This window comes from Callionymus lyra, chromosome 3, assembly GCF_982586985.1.
Source record: "Callionymus lyra chromosome 3, fCalLyr1.hap1.1, whole genome shotgun sequence".
NCBI classification, from domain to species: domain Eukaryota; kingdom Metazoa; phylum Chordata; class Actinopteri; order Syngnathiformes; family Callionymidae; genus Callionymus; species Callionymus lyra.
This window is the reverse complement of record NC_141820.1, coordinates 23,733,621-23,752,777: the sequence shown is the minus strand read 5'-3', so window position 1 is coordinate 23,752,777 and position 19,157 is coordinate 23,733,621. Positions and strand designations below refer to the sequence as shown.

Below are 19,157 nucleotides of genomic sequence, written 5' to 3'. Positions count from 1 at the left end.
GAAATAAAGAAATAAACTATTGTTTTGTAAGTGTGAATATGTCTGTGTGTGTGTGTGTGTGTGTCCGCCTTTTTTCTGTGTGCACCCGTTTGTGTGGAAGTTTTGTGTTATTGTGCTTAATTATCCATTAGTGTGTCCTTTAATGTGTTTTATTTTTGTTGTTCCAAATCGAATTTGTTAAAAAGTCATTAAATACCTGCGTGTGTCAGCTCCACTGACTCTGTGGCTCTTTCTTCCATCATCTGAGAGTCATGGAATTCAACAAAAACCGAAACTAATGTACATTTTTCTCAACTTGATCATTTGTTTCAGTGTTTTTTTAATTTGTTTTTGGACATCTTGGACACTATAGTTCCTGGTCACATAACCCCACACCTTTGAGGAGGGGGGGGGGAGTAATAATTAAATAGTATGCATATTGTTTGAATGACTTGTGAGATGTCTAACCTGACCTGTCTGAAAAATCACTAGAGAGGTTGAGTGGTTTAACCAGCAGGAGGCGCCAAAGTCCGGTTCTGATTTGTACGTTTCGAAGAAACCCTGAAACAATAACAAATATTCTAATGAATATTGTGAATGGAAAATAAAGAGGAAAATATCTGACTAGATGTTACTCATGATAACAAACAATAAGAAAAAACACAAAACATAAACTGCCAACTGTTAAGAACAGTGTGTTCAAATGTGATGATTTCCATTGATAAGCCAATGGAACCAACTGTAAAGAGTAGTAAAGAGTCGTTGAGAAAATGTTAGAAAAGAGTAAAAAAGAATCAAGAGCCTGAGCATTGATGTTATAAATAATCAATCAGAACCTGAAGCATTTATTTCCAAGTGTTTCCTGCATGCATTTAAAAGCTCAAACTTTTACACCTTCTAAGACTCGTGAATCACCAGGAATTCCATTGTTGACACTGTGTCGTCTTATATAACACATTGTGCGCTTCTCTGGTTTAATTGAATATTTTTAATTACTGGTTCAGTTCGTTCTGCTCAGATTATCGACTTAATCTGTCGCCGGAGCTGGAAAAACATCTGCTGCACCTTCTAAATCTGCTTGATTTATTCTCTTCCCTCGAGGAAAATCTATCCATTGATATGTCGTCTGGAAGACTTAATCTATGGATTTGAAAATATAAAAAAGTGACATTTTGGAAAACATTCCTATTTTTAAAAAAGCAACAAAAAACAGATCATAGAAAAGAAAAAATCTGCTTTAAAGACTATTTAAAAATTTGAATAAGTGAAATTAAAGACAAGAAAACATAACTTTACTTTGAGTGTTTCATTTATATTAATTAATATTAAGAATGAATAAAATAAACTGCTCGAGTGCTTCATCAAAACAAAAGTCAAACGGTGGTTAAACACAAAAAATAAAGAAATCCAGATATTTATTGAAACAATTAAATGATATGTAACGACACGAGTCAGCAGAGCGAGTCCTCTCTCTCCTCCTGCAGAGAGTATTCTATCTCGTCCATCTCGCGCTCACAGTCCTCACATCCTTCGGCGCAGCAGCCCTCCACCACCACCAGGGGGTCCACCATCCTCCCCATCCCCACCATGCTGCCGACTCCTAAACCGGCCCCGCCCACCAGCAGCGCCCCTCCGGCCCCGCACGCCAAAGGTCCGACGGCGGGTCCGACGCCTCGTGGCCACAGGGCGTCCACCAGCATGCCCTGCTGGCCCAGCTGGATCAGCTGGCTGACGGAGTAGATGCTGCCTCCGCCGGTCCTGACCACCTCCTCGTAGGAAGGGGCGTGGCTCGCCGCCCGGACCTCCTCCAGCCGCATGCGTGCGCGGTGCTTCATCTCGATGATGGTCTTGGTGTACGAGTTGAGCGTGGCCACGGCGGCCGCCATGCAGCAGCTGAAGGAGAGCCACGCCATCCTGGAGGGCACGTGGGCCGAACAGGAAGACGATCAAGTACAAGTCGTGACGCTTGGATGAAGCTTCATGAAACAGTGACTTTGTTTTCTCTTGAGACGGTTTTTTCAAAATGATGGGAAGTCGCATTTAACAAGTTGTTTAAAGCAGGGATCTCAAACTCTAGGTCCACTAGATGGCGGTCTATACAGTCTTGTTCCTTTGTTTTAAACAACTGTTTGTTTAAACATTACATAATCTTCAAACTGACGGCGCCACCTACTGACCTCTAAACAACATGACACTGCTTCATGAAGCGTCATCAGACCATTCGTTACCAGACACATAGAAAGCCATTTTTTTCCAATATATTTTTAGTTTTATTAATTTATATTGTCTGACATTTGTTTAGTTTTGAAAAAAAAAACTTTAGTCTGTGACTCTTCGACGCATCAACACACTTTTTTACCTGAAACCAGTTGAGGGTACAAAAAACGTTGGGGACCCCTGCCTTTAAACATTAAGTGCATAATTGATATGTTGGTTCTAAAAATGAGGCTTCAGTTAGTTTCGCATTTTAACCTGGTTTAGCGGGATTATGAAAACACAAAAAAGTACTGTACTTCAATGTCTTTGTCCTGTTAACTTTTGCGGCCTTTATATTTAGATATTTAGTTGAAACTCACGCAAAGGACCAGCCGTAGTCCCACTCCTGGGGTCTCCAGTCTTTCGGCCCGATGCTGACGGTCATCTGGAACACGGTGGTGTACATCATGTGAGCGACCATCCCCATCATACCTGGACCCAGGAAGGAAAAATAGACCCTTTAGTTGACACTCTGGATTCAACATACTGGTTATGAAACGATGCATCGAGGCAGATGTTCTGTAGCTAAACTGCCTAACTCAAGGCTTCCTTGTCACAGAGATGATGTGATTTTGTTTATTTGAGGTCCTACTAACTGTCTGTACTTTAGTGTGTCAGGGTCCAGGATGATGGTCAAGGTCGTCTCCTCCGCAAGTATAAAAACAATCTTTCACAGAAACTAGTTGCTCTCTTGAAGTGAGTGACTTGAGATAAGATATGTAGGAGGATGATAGATTTAAATCTCGGGTTTGTTTGTGCACCATCTGTAGAGATTGGATCATGGAGACCACAAGAACAACCTTAAGGGTCTTTTATGTATGACCTTTAACAAGTCGTGACCCCTCTATCCCGCTGAGGTCATGAGTTCCTACCTGACAGGACGGTGCACATGGCGGCGAAGGCGTTGATTTTCAGTGCGTTCATCTCTCTCTTGGCACAGAGACAAATCGACTCCACACACATGAGCAGGAAACCCATCGCCAGGAGACCGATGTAGGTGAACTCGCTGACGACCGAGAGCCAGAGGACGCCTGGAGCGCAGACGGAGAGAGAGAGCATTATTACGTTTTGCTTTACTTACTAGGCTTGGCAGCACAGCCATATTATTATGACCAGATACCTAACCCTGTGTCCCAATTCTACCACTAGCCCTCAATCTTCACCTTTCCCCCTATTATTGTGGTTGTTGACTCGACAAAGGTTTTAAGACAGATTAAATACTCACTTTAACTTGATAATAATAATAATAATAATGAACTAAACAGAAAATGCTCTCGTATCACTATGCTGTTCCGCAAACTCAAGCCTAGTACCTTTTCACCTCCGTTTGATTAAGACACTGTCGTAAGTTGCTTTTCATACAAATAATAAGGCTCTCGAAAATAATACACATGTTTTAATTATTGGAAGACCTAGCAACACGTGTTTGGTGGGAAAAATGTACAACATTATCTTTCATCTTTGACACCGACACCTACATTTCACAAAAAGTTGAAACGCCTTGTTACGTGGCACGTAGGCTTAACTTTGCTGGTAAAAAACCCAATGTAGAGGAACTATTCTCTACAGATGCTCGCTTTAAAGCAGCAATAAGCAAGATTGAGATATTTGTTTTCTGGCTTCACTTATTGTCTGAAGAGCCACGACATTGCTGTTACACTTTTCCTTGCGCTGTTGCCGCATACCACATGTACATTTAAGAAATCAAATAAGGGCTCATGTTGGCTCAGTTCGGTAACTTCTTTGTGGTAACTTTTAAACATTCTCTCAGTGCTTTATATAAAAAACTGTGTCTTACCCACTGCTGTAAAACAGTTGGGAGGTCACGTGACTATCACAGACTCTCCGGCCGGAGACAAAGGTCATCTGGTCGATGACTTACCTACTGCTGGAGCACTATACTGGTGGACAGGGCTCAACATGGGTGTAAACTTCTATCTGACAAGTATATTAAAGCATGAAAAAACTTTTTCTCACGGTGAGTCTCTCCGGGTGTCAGCTCGATGAAACTGCGACACTTTTCCTCCTGGTCTTCTCCTGATGGGTAAAATATTGTGTTTGGAAGCGTCTCAACCATGAACTTAAATATACTGAATTCCTGTTTGTTTGTTTAACCAGCAGGAATGACTTTGGGGACATAATCCCAGTATAATTATGGATCGAAAATCTTTGATGTTTATCAATAATTCACTTTAAAGCTGGTTTTAATCTTTTGACCTTTTCAAAGGTTTCATGAAATAAACGTCTTAAACAATTTTTTTATGTGTTTCACTCATATTAAAATATGTATGTATACAAAGATTGCCTTAAAAAGCGTAAAAAAAAACATCAGGTCATTACTATGACTATGAATATGAATAGATCACCAAATTAAATACAGCACAAACTGTATCTTCATGGTTATCCTGGATTGCAAAAAAATTCCCAGGGTGCAACGCTGCGACTGACCTTCGTTGTGTTTCTCGCACGAGAGCCAGAACCCTGTGTGGAAGTATCGCAGCATGTATTTGTCTTCTCCCGTCTCCCAGATGTAGTGGACGGCGTTGGCCATCTGTTTCCTCCTCAGCCGGGCCAGTTCTTCCTTCTGCAGAGGGGTCAGGGTCACGTTGGTCGGTGGGCTCTTGGGATCTGGAGTAGGAGCCTCTGATTGGAGAGAAGAAAACGTTTGTCAGAAGAAAAAAAAATCATGTGAAAATCAGTAGTCGCCTTAACACAGTTGAAACACAATTCTTTAGAATAAATGCCAAAATTATACTTTAATGGTCGTCTTATGTTTAAACACAAGTAGATCCAGATACATTTTCAGTTCATCACAGAGATATTTCAAACTGTTAAGGGTTAACCCTAAAATAAAATTCTACCCTCATGTCGACTAAGGGTCGGGGTAATTTGTTTCTTTTTGGAGTTGTAGGCAGAAATGTATGTTCTATTGACAGTAAGTAAGTAACTAAGTAAGTAAAGGAAGAATGGATATACATTTACGGCTACGACACCAAAAAAATAAAATATTAATCTGAAAATTTGGTTGACATAGGGGTGAGCAGAAATTAGTAAAGTTCAAGTTATCAGTTTAATTTGTTAGTGACCTTTTTATCCTACCAGAAAATGTGTACTCAGTATTAAAGCCCTTAGAGCACGACCAAAGATTATGTATTTTTACTACAAATGCATTTCAACAAACTGGTTAGTAAACCATATTTACCACATCTACTCCCTTGCTAACTTTGTCTGCAAACTTAGTTTTCCACATACTAATTTATGACCTTCTCCACCGGTGGTCTTCTCCACCTGTTGTTCCATCATGTCTGCTCTTGACCTCTCTTCATCTCTGGTACTCCCTTCATCTTCACTCTACCTCTTCAATCTGTCTCGTGACATCATCACAGCCATTCCAAGAATGCTGAAATAAATCCTGACATAATCCCGGCAAAAGGTCCGATGTGGGTCGTGTCATGAAAGTGACTCTGTGTCTGACACAATCTATTACTAAATAATCTCTCGAGAATATGACAAAGAACATGCAAACACGATCAGCTGCAGGAGATCAGACAAATCCACAGAGTCAGAGGTAAAAAGCAGTACGATTAGCAACAAAGCTGGGATTAGAAGAATCTTCTGAATCAGATGGCCCCGGCTCATTTTCAATTATTAACCTTAGTCAGGGGAGTCGATTTGTACTATTAATAATATAACATTACCAGTTTTTATTTATACTACGGCGGCTCAGAAATGCAAAACAAATATATAGGTCAATAAACTGCACTTGAGTGTGTTCAATGTTGCAGATCAACAAAGTGGAGTCTTTTGAAGTCCAAAAGTTCAAGAAAATAACTATTGGACAAAGCATCTACAGCACCAGCTTCTTCCCTAAAACAAATGTGTTTGTGGTATCCCTTGTGTCGTCTCTGGGGTCAAGGTGAACGACCTCCCTGGCCCCAATGAAGACATATGCAGTGGCGGAGGTCGTTCACGTTGACCCCAGAGACAACACAAGGGTTAAGAAAGCCCGATCATTATTCAATATGGATGTCTCCTGGACATCTTTTTCAGTTTGAAGAGGGAAACACATGAATATTGCAGGTTGTTTCAAGGGCAGGATTAGAAATGTATAAACTTCCTCAGTCATGGATAATGCAACCAGTGCAAAATGCAGTTTGACTGGTTACCATCACTTAAACAAGCTAGTTTTAAAGCAATTTAAGCAGTAGCTTAACCTTGAGTCAACACCAATATGCCATTAAGACCCTCTACATTTTTTTTAGCTATTCTGGATGCTATGTCCAGTTTACAATACTATCTAAAATGAAAGTAATTGTCTTTGGTACACTAACTTCTTTTTTGAGCAAGCTTTATTGAAAGTAAAGTTGTCTCTTAATGGTTCTTATCCCCCTAAAAGCAGCCTTTGATCTTGTTCTTCTTTATCTTCTCAGCAGACTCAATTGAATGCAATCCTTCTACTACTACTTTGGAACAGTCTGCCTAAGTAGTAGCAAAGCGTGTGTGTGTCGTCCTCACCTGTGGTGTAAGGCCGACTGTTGTTCTGGCCACAGTTCTTCATCTTGACCGGGGACAGGCACAGCGGCTTGACCACCTTGTGGGTGCCCACGCACCAGTAGGACGTGCAGAAGGCCGACACCGACAGGGTGAGCGCCAGGGAGGTGAGGGAGAGGGAGAGCAGGGAGCGGTTCCTCCTGGACACTTTCTCCAGCATGGAGGCGGCTTTGGCCAACAGAGCCAGGATGAAGTTTGGGGGGCGGTCAAGGTATCAATGCTTGGTTTGGGGGGGGGAAACCAGGTGATCCAGGTTCAGATGGCTTGGATCATGTCGAGGCGTATATACGTGACGTCACAAGAACGAACCGGTGACGTAACGACAGCGGCCAAGATTCAATTCATAGAGTGAAAAAGATAAAGCGAGGAAAGGGGATTAGGGACGCTTGAGAACAAGAACAAAGGTCAGCAGGGGAGTTGGAATGAAGAAAAAATGCTACAGTGGGGGATTGAAGGAGAGTGGGGGATGAGCTCAGAGGACGGTGGAGAAATATCAGCTGCTGAGATTTAATCACCAGCAGCACAGATGTCCCGTGAAGAACAAGACAGAAAATCAGACAGAAAAAAGTTATAAAACACAGAGTGAGAGATGGACAGTGAAGGTACTGGAGAAGGTCTGGCCTCCTCTTAAGCGTGGGCGGCGGCGAGGGGAAACCCCATTTCTGCATCTGTCAAAGACTCTGACGTGAGAGCGTGACAGAGAAGTTCTTCAGAAGACTCCGCTTTCCTCTTCTCACGGTTGGCGCTCTCTCCCATCGTGTTGTTTGAGTCAGATGAAGATAAAAGTCTTATCCTGCGGATTTGGCCACTAATCGGTTCCAGCTCTTCTCCGTCCCCCTCCTGCACGTCTTCGGTGGGATTGAGTGGACAAAGGCGGCGATTACTGGAACGTCTCGGGGTTACTTCAGGAAGAGTGATGTTCGGTAATCATCCAAACACTGGATCAGACTAATGCCCACTGATCCTCATGCATCGTCTGCAAGACCACCTGCAATCACAGAGGAGGACACTAGGATATATTCTTGGAAACGAAGAAAGGGATTTGTGTCTCCTCCCACATTTGCAACTGATCTGGAACATGCAGATGTATTACAAAGAAGAGAATTAAAGAAAGGACAGGTTGTTGCAACTGATCTTGCATTAAAAAAAAATTAAATAACAGCTTAAACTACAACAAATCTTCTTCAAGAACTTGGAATGTTTTTTCCTCTTAAAGATGTTCGACCCACGTCAAGTATCCAATCAAACAAAATGGTTCCTGTTAAAAATTCACCAACTATAGTTGAACAATTGAAAATTCCATCTTGTTCTATGTACTTCAATCACTGTCTGGTTTGACAGTGTACTGTCTACTGTGGCACCATTATAGTAGACTGTGTATAACTGATCTGTGTTTAACTTTACACAGAGCTTTTCTAAAATGACTCTAAAACTAGAACAAAGGGTCGTGGATAACAAAAACATGAATGTTGCACACTAGAGAAACTTTATGGTGAACATGAAAAGAAATAACACTATAAACGACAAAAGTTAGAACTAAAAGACAGGTACAGTTGTGTGGTGTAGGACACTATTGCAAAGGGCTCCATTCCTGAAATCAACAAGTACTGTCAGATGACCGGAAGAATTGAGGTGACCAAACTTGGACAAACACTTAAGGCAAATGGCCAAACCATGAAGAGATCAATGGATGCCAATGTCAACTGACATAGGGCCATTGAATACTTGTATGTGGCAGGTATAGTACGAGGTATAAACTACATACTGATATCCATCCTCAAACTTTAGTGGAAGCAATAAACGACCCAGTGTGGGAGCATGTGATAGCAAATGCACACAAAGGGCCACATATACTTAGTACATAGTACTGAACAATTGAGTAGTTAAAGGAAAACATAGGATTAACACCCGTTTCTGAAGTATGAGTTCCATTTTTTATCTTTACCATAGTGAGTTAAATCACTTCAACTGTCAGAGGAAGAGTAAAGGCCCCCCAAAAAAAGGTTAAAAATGGACACTGAATTCTAGAGGTTAACAACAGGTGCACTCACCTGAGTTCACAGTCTCTTCCTCCTCCGCTCTCGTCTGATGGTCATTCTTCCTTTGCACGCTCTTGTCATTGCGCCTTCATCTTGAGTGAGATTCCATCACAAACTGTCACAGATTTCTCCTCTTTAATCCTCAAGTCCATCTGTTACTTTCGCTCGCTCGACACTGCGTCGCCTCCTTGCGCCTTTGGTTTCCTCCCACTGCTGATCGCTGCTCTGAACTCTGATCCCCAACTGATTAATATGACATCATGGTATAGAGCAGCTAAAGACTTCATTTACACACTGACCAGTAAAGATGTTCTCGACTCTGATCACCAAAGAAGAGGACTTGTCCAGCAACACTGTGATATCAAACGCCAGGAGGATTGAACGGAAAAAAAGTCACCTAAGAATAACATTTGGTTGACACACAGTAATTGAGTGATGGATCCTTTTAATTGAAGCTGTTAAAACTAGTTTGTTTGTATTTAGTGGTAGTTATTTTTAAAGGGACTTTAAGTCAGAATAGAGAGGATTTTCAGAGAGCAACTAATATCAAACTCCAACTCTCCTGACTAACATGTTTCAAATGTTGAACACTTCCTCTCCAAGATGTAGTAAGTCCCTCCTCATGACCATGTTTTCAACTTATTTCTTTTTAATATCTGTCTGAAATCTCAGCAAATGAGAGGTTACGAGAGCAAAATCATTATAATGTTATTTTGGCTTCACTCCTCCTCCAGCCAGCTGTAATCACGCCAAATTTGTTTATACAACGAGTCCCTTGGAGGTGGAAACTTCCAGGATGGATGACGTGTGGTGACGAATCTTAGTAATTGACTAATCACAGCAGAGTGGGTGTGGTTATGGTAAACCAGATTTAATCTCCAGAAAAACATGTTTTTGGTGGGCGGGGCTCAAGCACATTTACAAATATTTAAATGAAAAGAGTTTTGTACAAACAGACACATACTGATGCGTACAATTGAGGTTGAAGATCAACCTAAGACACACTTAAATCAACACATTCGTTTCCCTAATAACTCTGGTGGCTCCATAAAGCTGAGAAGAGAATCAGCTCCAGATATTTGTTCCTACATTGAAAAGGACTGTCTTTAATAAGTTGAAGTAACCATCGCAGTATAATAGACATTAAGGCCATGTATCAAGTTTGTTGTAGACAGAGCTGAGCCAAAAGGCAAGATCCAAAATAAGATGGTAGTGTTCTGCACTTCCGTCCAATTAAGACTTCATTTGGAACAGCTTTTTTTGATGGTTAGAGGGAAACAGCTGAAATGACAATCAGGATCAAGGACCAAGCTTATCTGACTCAAAGGGGAGTCTGGGTTAGATGCCTAAGATGCAGGGGAGTCCATGTCATGAGGAGAAACACTTGCATTTCTAAATCAACCACAAGAGCAGCTGGAGAGGTTTGGTGGATAGGTATGTCTAGCCTGATCAACTTTACTGCCATCCTGTGGCCACCCTTAAGCGAAGACAGAAAATATTTCTTAAGCCTGCTTGGGCAGGTGTATTTCTCCGATTTAAGAACCAAAACCATTACCTTTTCACAGTTATCCTCTGCCAGAAGTGCGACACAGTTTTTATCCTTCATGGAAAATCTGATTCTAAAGAGTGCTGCCCCTTGTCCGGGGTCAGTCCTTGATCCTGATCAGACAGGATGTCTGGGAACAGTTGATGACAGTTAGCTGTCCAACAATCCAAGGATTAGATGATTTTTCAAAGATGATGTAATCCATCTGTGACATAGAGTTTCAGTGCATCACTGTGAAGAAGCAGAACATCTTGAAAAGTGTGTCCAAATAGGAAGATCTCCGCAACACACTGAGCGAAAACAAAAAAGTTGTAAAAAGGTTTCAGCTGTAACTGTAGATATTGCTGCCGTTTCAGTAAGCAGTCTGTGATTAATATTATATAAAGATAATCAAGATGTTAAATAAAATCTATTCAATTTCATTTCAAATAATGTACAATTAGTTGTAGAGAGTTTTGGGTTCACTTGAAGAGGGAATCCCATGAATGGAGTTCCGTCACTGTGATCTCACGATACACACCAAAAAAAAAAAAGAAAAAGAGAAAGAGGCAGTGGTCATAGTGAACTTCCCATCGTGTTGCCTTACAAACTGTCAAAATCTCCATCTCTTCCTTTACGGACTTTAAGCTCCAAAAGCCCAAAGATCCGGCTTAAAACCCGCTTTAACCCCTTTAACGTAGACTTTGTTTGTCATTGACTCAATCGACACAGATGCTTGTGTTCCTCACACAAAACCGTTCAATCAGTGAAGATTTTGGATTAGATCCAGACACCATGGTCCAAATCTGCCTGGATCGACATGAAACTGCAGTGATATGTGGGAACACATTTCAGGCATTAATTATGTCTGCTTCAAATAAAATGTTTGAATACCTTGTGTAATGTTAAATGAAATGTGTTTCTTAGTTAAAAGAAAACAACCCCAACGACATGTTATCAAACCAATCAATAATGTACCTTTAATACTCAACACTGCAGAGAGAAAACAAACAAAGATTGATGTACAATAAAAGGAAACCTATTAAAACGGTTTTATTCTTCCGCTTCTTTGCAGCCGAACATCTCACATGAATACACTTGTGTTGGTTATCTAACAGCAGGAGCTACGGAGAAACACGGATCACTCACACGATGAACGTAAATAACAGAGGAGATAAAGCCACGATTGGTCACTGAGTTGGTTGATGAACGATCATGCGCTAACAAGAGTTAACCTGATTGGCTGCTGGCCTTTCGCTGCATCAATAAATATTCAAGCCATAAATACGTCAATAAATACTCATAGTTCTCTGATATACACTATAGTTCATGTGATTACAGTGAATATTTACATCAGCACAATATTTAACACTCACAGGCTTGTACACACACACACACACTCGGAGGGAGTAATTTCCCCATACTTGATTTTCACATGACACCATAAAAAACCCAACTGACTCTCTTGGTGGTCCTGCTGTCAATAAAACAATGATGGATCTGAAAGTTGGTCCACCTGCTTTCACACTGATCACTTTAGTATAATGAGCTGGAAAATACAAAGACACTTAATTGAAGCAAAAATGAAAAACAAAACAGTTTCATCCGAATGCATATTTAGCTCCTCAGAGCAGAAAGGGATTGTGTCCTTTGGTCTTGGACGGGTCCTCAAAAAAAACTGTCGGTCCGTATTGATGAACTCTGACCTGTTCTGATTTATTAGATTCAGGAAATCTCAAAAATCCTGATTGAGTTTGATGACTGCTCACCGCAGAAGATGGTGGTTGTGCATATCGAAGAGAGGCGTCGCCATTGCCCAGAAGATCTATGTCTATCTGACGCCCTCTAGTGGATTGATAAGGTGGATGAAGGAGTGAAGCTTGACTGGGAGGAGCTGAAGGTCCAAAAGCTATGATGGGTGAACTGTTAGATGGTGCAAGGATGGAGATAGGACTTCTGGGAAGAAGAGCCGAAGGGTGAACACCAGCCACTTGTGGGAAAGTAGGAGAAACTAAAGGAGGAAGTGGAAGATGAAGTATTCCAAGATGAGATGAGATGACTGAGGGGTGGGGGGGGCACATGGGTAAGTATTTAATCAGCAGAGGTGGTAAGAATAAATATCAAAGGGTCTTAAACACTGGCATATTTGATCTAACTAGTAACAGTAACTGCTGAGAGACAGAACGATGATCCGTTTGACGTCTTCACACGTCAGCTCTTTGTTCAGCATCACATATTATTAAATGGAAATCATTAGGCCTTACACTTGTGAATCGTTTATTTAGAGTGATTTAAAGTCCATTTCCACCTCTGTTGCTCCACCGACTACAATATTAACGCATGTGAGCACAAGTCTTACCACTTAATTTTGAACTAGGTTACTTAATAAAAGGCAAAATCTCCAGACTTGTGTAGTTCTCCTCGAGAAACATTATTCTTCCGATTTGCTTTTCTTCTTTCAAACAGTAATTTGTTATAAATTATAAATTCTCATACAAGGTGAAAGCTAGCTGGAGCTTGTTAATCGAAAATATTAAACATAACTATTCAAGAATTGAATAAGGTCCACGGATCAGATCCCCCAAATCTTGTTTTAAGTATGGCCTGAACTTGATCTTGAAAATAAACAGAATTATAGCCTTTCTTTTGACAACCCTTTAAGACAGTTTCCCCCTTTTGTCTTGTATCAAAGCACTTACACCACCTCTGCTGATCAGCATGGTAAGCAACAAAAAATAAATAAAATCACAAAACAGCGACACACCACAGCAGACCACCAGAGGACACCCGTTCAAAAAACCCAAACCAAAAATAATGATGTTCCTATTCCTCGGAATAAGATCACGCAGCCTCCTGAAATCTCAAGTCATGTGCGTAGTCTTGCTACCGAACCTTACCAAAGCTGGGAGCACGTTGGACCAGTGACGTGTCAGCTGAGCCAAAAAACAAAGAAGTCCTTCTGTTCGAGTCTGTCTCTTGAATTGTTCCTGCAATAAGATAAACCTCCGGTTCTACACTAGAAGGTGTTTTCTTGCAGGTGAGGGAGGGAAAGAGAAGGCAAAGCAGAGAGGAGAGTTAGTTGGTTAGAGCTCGAGAAAGACCGACAACGCAAAAGGAAGTGAACATGCAAAGATTCTAGTTTCAGACCTGAGAATGAATTAAGAGGAAACTCACGAATGAAGACAAGGGTTAAAATAAAGGTTGTATTAAGATCGGCCCGATGTGCTGAAATGAATTCACTATATGGCTTTCATCTCACTAGGATGAAATCATCAACGTCATCGTCAGTCACACCAATGCGAGTGGTTGACTTGATTGTGGCACAATGTACGTTAAAATGCAATTGTTGGCAGGGATGGCCGTAGAAACGAAACATGGAATGGTCATATCACACACATGCTAAACAAGACCTCCTACCTGTGCTGGTGGTGCTTGGTGCCCCCCACGGGTCACTCTTTTTGGCATCTCCAAAGGGGTCACTTGAGGAGTCTGAGGGAGGAACAGGAGTACCCCATGCATCATCTGTGCTGGTAGGAGCTGTTAAAAAAAATATATATAGCAGACACAGCGTCTTCAAACTGCCAGATAATATTCAAATAAAAAAGTGTTGAAATAAAATGGCTAAAAAAGGGTACCTGGTGCTCCCCAGGGGTCACCGTCCGGCTTGGAGACGTCACCAAACGGATCCGAGTTGTCCACTAAAGAAGAGCTTTCTGCTCCATCTCCCCAAGGGTCACCGCCTTTCGTTTCCAGTAGTGGAGACGATACATCCCCCCAAGGATCAGATGCAGCAGGCGGCGAGCTTGGAACAAAAGTCGCTGCTTCTGTTACGGGACTGGTTGGAGATTTGAATGGGTCAGCTTGAGAAGTGGGATCAGCGAAGGGATCGTCTTTGGAGGCGTCACCTGGTGCACTGAATGGGTCGTCTTTAACTTGTGACACTGGGGCTTCAAATGGATCGTCTTGATTGGGTGCAGAGAATGTGTCCTCATGCAACAGAGATACAAGAGACTCTTTTGGGGAACTGAATGGATCATCGATTGGAGTTCCAAATGGATCATTTGTTGGGGAGCTTATCAGTTCAATTTTGGCAGTACTTAATGGATCCTCCTTGGGTGAGCTAACTGAATCATTTCGAGTATTAAATGGATCGTCTTTAGATGATGTAAATGGCTCATTATTTGTTGTGTTGAATGGATCATCCTTTGGTGTGTTAAATGGATCATCCTTGGATGCAGTGAACGGATCATCTTTAGGTGCATTAAACGGATCATCTTTAGGCGAGTTAAATGGATCATCTTTAGGTGCGTTAAATGGATCATCTTTAGGCGAGTTGAATGGATCATCTTTAGGCGAGTTAAACGGATCATCTTTAGGCGAGTTAAACGGATCATCTTTAGGTGCGTTAAACGGATCATCTTTAGGTGCGTTGAATGGATCATCTTTAGGCGAGTTAAACGGATCATCTTTAGGTGCGTTAAACGGATCATCTTTCGGTGCGTTAAACGGATCATCTTTTGGTGCGTTAAATGGATCATCTTTAGGTGCGTTAAACGGATCATCTTTAGGTGCGTTAAACGGATCATCTTTAGGTGTGTTAAACGGATCATCTTTTGGTGCGTTAAACGGATCATCTTTTGGTGCGTTAAACGGATCATCTTTTGGTGCGTTAAATGGATCATCTTTTGGTGCGTTAAACGGATCATCTTTTGGTGCGTTAAATGGATCATCTTTTGGTGCGTTAAACGGATCATCTTTTGGTGCGTTAAACGGATCATCTTTTGGTGAGTTAAACGGATCATCTTTCGGTGAGTTAAACGGATCATCTTTCGGTGTCTTAAACGGATCATCTTTAGGTGCGTTAAATGGATCCTCTTTAGGTGCATTAAATGGATCCTCTTTAGGTCCATCAAAACCATCAGCACCATTACTTGTAAAAGGGTCTTCCTTTGCTCCGTTAAAAGGATCCGAGTTCTTTACTGCAAATGGATCCTCAGTTGGCGATGAAAATGAATCTTCTCCATTCTTCACTGGTGCAAATGGGTCTTCTTTATAATCACCTTTGTCAAATGATTCCTTTTTCGGTGCGTCTCCCCACGCATCATTGTCATTGGTTCCTGCATCCTTGGGTGATTCTGCTGATCCAACCCAGGCATCTGTTTTTCCCTCTTCCTCAGGCTTATTTCCTCCCCAAACATCTCCTTCAACGCCACTTTTGCCTGCATCTTCCCATTTCAGCTCATCTTCACTCAACTTAGCCTAAAATACAGCAAATTTAGAAAATATCAAGGTATTCACATTATTAAAAACACTTTTTGCCATGTGACAAAAACATTGGTAACTCACTTTCAATAAAGATGAGTTGAGAGAATGAGAAATCTCCACAACCTATATTTGGTGCCCAACTATGTTTCAATATCGATATATTAAAAAGTATCAAGTACCATGGAAATATTTCATAAAAATGTTAAAGAATTTTCAAATTAATCATAACTGTGTCTCCAAATAGGTGACCAGCATTTTCTGCCGATCTGGGCGGTAGATTTGGGTCAATTTAACAGTATTAACAAGAGAGTACATAAAAAGATCTCTTAAAATGTACCAAATTGAATCATTTTTGTACCTTTATGGAACGCTGTCTCATCGCGTGTCTTCATTAATGAACCATAATATTCGTTTAGACAACTCAATTGTATTGTTGGTGTAAATGTGTTTATGGTTCACACATCGATGACTGTCTAACTGAGATTTGAGTAATTGCTCAGTGTGACATGGCAATTGTGATTAGATAAATTGTTCAGCCTTACCATTGATTGAAGTCAAATATTTCCCAAATGTACAAAATGCAGTTGATATTTATTGCAGACACCTACCCGTCTCTCATCGTCCTTCTTTTGAGCTTCCTGTTTCAGTCGCTCCTCCTTGCGGGCATTAAATGAGGCAGTCAAGTCAGCCACAGAAGGAATGTTGTCCAGAGATGGAAGGCCTGACGCTCCAGCAACGTAGCGAGGTTTATAGCTTGGATCTTTGACAGCATCCGTAGAGGAAGCTAAGGGGGAGATAAATGACACCATAGGTTCGAACAACATGCCAAACAAAAAGGAAACTATTGTTGTTCTAGGTACCTCCAGCGCCTTTAGTGGTCTTCTCTCTGGTTTTGACAGCAAAGTCTCGTTCTTCTTTAAGCTTTTCATCATCTTCCATGAGAACAAGCACAACCTTTGCTTTCTCTCTCACATTTACACCCTGTAAAACATCCACCGGTTAGCACATTACTAGAGGAGTTGGGGTTCTGAGATTTGCATGAACATTAAACCATTAAATAGGATAAGGTGTAAGCAAAATGACCTGGTCTTTTCCATCCTTCTCTGCAAAGCGATATTCTGTTAGAGCCTTGACGATGTAGATATTATCTTTCATCTTGAGAAGCACTCGGTCATCGCCAGTCTTCAACAAGTATTCCAAAAGGGTCAGAGACTAGAAAAAGTAAAGATTGAACCTAATGTTACGGATCCTTTGAAGATAATAATAGCAGCAGACAAATGATTATCGGGATTCTCAAAAATGTTATTTCCCCTTTTAATGATCCCCCCATCATTTGTTGATCTCTGTTACCTTATGAATGTGTCTCCAGTTCCTGTCATCTTTCAGCCGTTTCCACAGCATGGTCATGATCTCATTACAGGCCACAACATTGTAGGTGAGGTCGGAGATGTCAGCCATCTGAGTGCTGGACGGGCCCCACGGGTCATTGGAAGTCGCTTCTCTGACCTGTGGTATAATTTAAATTGACTATAAGACAAATCTACAGCACACACTGGCTATTGTTTGCTGAAATATAACCCAAGAGGTGGTGGTGATTATGATGTAGCTACCACTTGTCAAGTACAAAAGCTGATTACAGAATTATAAAAGGGAAAAACTGTTAAATTAAACAAAATGTAATAAAACAGTAGAGGTTAACAAGTAATGAAAAGCAAAAAAAGAAACAAGAAACTCTAAAAGGTAATATAACAAACTAGTTTAAAAAATATTACCCTACAGAAGTTTTGTGTACCATTGATCTATTGACCACCTTGTCTTACCTTGACCTCAGCCTCAGAATAATTCTGGACCAGGTTCTTCAGTTGTCGGCGAAGCATTGAGGACGTCATGGTGACTGTGGATAAAATAAAATGCACAGCAGTTCAAAGTTGATCAAGATTGTTGCATCATATGTTTGTCTGCAGTAATGTTTTCTTTTCCCCTAATGTATCTGTCATCAACCCTTCATAAGTGTTGGAACACTTTTCCATGTATAAATGGCTTTTACCTTGTTGTGTGTCACGGTCACAGCAGAAGGTTTAAGCCTTAAGATCAGTTTATAGCCAGTGAAAAAAAAGGTAGTCTTTTCTTAGAACGTAATGAATGCATGTACAGTATATCTCGTTTGAATGATGTGATGTGTCTATATTTGCTGTGCTGTATGCATGTCCTTCTGAATTATTATCTTTACAAACACATATGTGGGGTAATAAAGACAATTGTTTACTGCCACACAAACCTCTTGTATTGTCCTGTAATGCCTTGTAAACTCTGTTGCGTTCGTTGACAGCTAAGGTTTCACTGAGCTTCCATCCTGCTGCACTGCCTTCTCTTGGACTGTAGACAACCAAAAACACAACTCAGCACGGGCGAAAAAGCCCAAACCAAACACAAAAACACAATAAATCCTCATAAAATTACAGACTCAAATATATATGAAAATATATATCCATCGCCTTTTCTTAGCTGCTGCGACAAATACTGATGGCTTTAAGCTAGGAAGCTAAGCTTTGCTAGCTGCTAGCCAGTCCAGACGAGAGACTACACGTCGATAATAAAGCGCTGCGTATCATTTCTTCTTCTGCACGTTGGAGAGAAGTCTCAACCATCACACATGTCTACTCGGTTCTCCTCTGCTTTTCTTTCAGAACCTCGGAGAGCGACAGACAACGACCTGCTGTGGTCAATATGGCGACGAGCTAGCAGCGCTGCTCAGGACCCACACATTGAGCTCAAACACCGCAAAAATAATCCTCACACGATCCGCAAATACAACATACCCGACAATATTTTATACACGAGTGAGAACAATATGTACAATGTCGAGAGCTGCGTTAAAAACAGCGACTCACCTCGATTATATCCAGAGAATCCTGTGAAGAGGAAGAATGGTTTCCGTTTCCGGTGTTGTCACGTCGATCAGACACGCCCCTTTGTTTTTTCCTTTACCTTTATTCATTCTTGCTTTGATGGCTTAAAAATCACAGCTATTGAAATGTATTTACTTCAGGTGTTGTTTGAGGTATAGTCACATAGTTTATATTCCACTCAGCATCTCTGAGTTTGGATCAAACGTTTCAAGATGCTGCTAAAATAGTTTGATAAACATGAAGAATAGATGAACAACATATTTCTTTTATATGATTTGTGATTATATGTATTTACAAAAAAGTAATTGAGTTTGCAATTATTTCATGTTTTTAAAATTCTCTAACCTTTATCATTATTTGAGAAAGCATTTAAGAATATAAATTAAGAATAATTATTGAGAATAATATTAAAAAAAAACTCAAAATAAAATGATTTATATAAGCTGGATCAGACAACTTTACGTGTAACTTCAAAATGAAGATCTCAGAGGCATCCCATAATGATTATTTTTATGTGTGTTTCTAATCATATAGAGTGAAAGATCTCAGCAGAATAATGTAAAGAAATGAAGCCTGAGGTTAGAAACAGTCTAAAGTCAGTGTGTGACCTCATCCTGCGGCAGATTTGGTTTT

The 19,157-nt window shown here is 40.7% G+C and overlaps 2 protein-coding genes across 3 annotated transcripts; both read right to left on the bottom strand.

Annotated features, from left to right (window-relative positions):
* Nucleotides 1–1,427: 1,427 nt before the first annotated feature.
* On the bottom strand, nt 1,428–7,883 carry LOC148083930 (germ cell-specific gene 1-like protein). The gene is made up of 6 exons (XM_087787171.1): nt 6,751–7,883; nt 4,684–4,878; nt 4,213–4,272; nt 3,108–3,266; nt 2,556–2,667; nt 1,428–1,893 (listed from the first exon to the last, which is right to left on the bottom strand). Exons 1-6 carry the CDS (start codon nt 6,944–6,946, stop codon nt 1,431–1,433), a joined length of 1,185 nt encoding a protein of 394 aa, XP_087643297.1. The 5' UTR covers nt 6,947–7,883; the 3' UTR covers nt 1,428–1,430.
* A 3,490-nt stretch (nt 7,884–11,373) lies between these two features.
* LOC148083929 (uncharacterized) lies at nt 11,374–18,558 on the bottom strand. 2 transcript variants are annotated; one of them, XM_087787169.1, is made up of 10 exons: nt 18,507–18,558; nt 17,894–17,991; nt 17,436–17,509; nt 16,966–17,121; nt 16,699–16,827; nt 16,476–16,596; nt 16,224–16,399; nt 13,986–15,609; nt 13,768–13,887; nt 11,374–12,361 (listed from the first exon to the last, which is right to left on the bottom strand). In XM_087787169.1, exons 3-10 carry the CDS (start codon nt 17,502–17,504, stop codon nt 11,976–11,978), a joined length of 2,781 nt encoding a protein of 926 aa, XP_087643295.1. In that variant the 5' UTR covers nt 17,505–17,509; nt 17,894–17,991; nt 18,507–18,558; the 3' UTR covers nt 11,374–11,975. The 2 variants fall into 2 exon arrangements, with proteins under 2 accessions (XP_087643295.1, XP_087643296.1); XM_087787170.1 differs by lacking the exon at nt 11,374–12,361 and adding an exon at nt 13,280–13,380 and having other exon boundaries at nt 18,507–18,550.
* Nucleotides 18,559–19,157: the final 599 nt, after the last annotated feature.

Coding starts and splice junctions, on each gene's coding strand:
- LOC148083930 (XM_087787171.1), bottom strand. CDS start 6,946: ATGCTGGAGAAAGTGTCCAGGAGGAACCGCTCCCTGCTCTCCCTCTCC. Junction 3,267..4,212: donor GACACCCGGAGAGACTCACC/GTGAGAAAAAGT, acceptor TCTGCGCTCCAG/GCGTCCTCTGGCTCTCGGTC. Junction 1,894..2,555: donor GACTACGGCTGGTCCTTTGC/GTGAGTTTCAAC, acceptor CGTGCCCTCCAG/GATGGCGTGGCTCTCCTTCA.
- LOC148083929 (XM_087787169.1), bottom strand. CDS start 17,504: ATGACGTCCTCAATGCTTCGCCGACAACTGAAGAACCTGGTCCAGAAT. Junction 16,400..16,475: donor GACCACTAAAGGCGCTGGAG/GTACCTAGAACA, acceptor TCTCCCCCTTAG/CTTCCTCTACGGATGCTGTC. Junction 12,362..13,767: donor ACCAAGCACCACCAGCACAG/GTAGGAGGTCTT, acceptor TTCCTCCTTTAG/TTTCTCCTACTTTCCCACAA.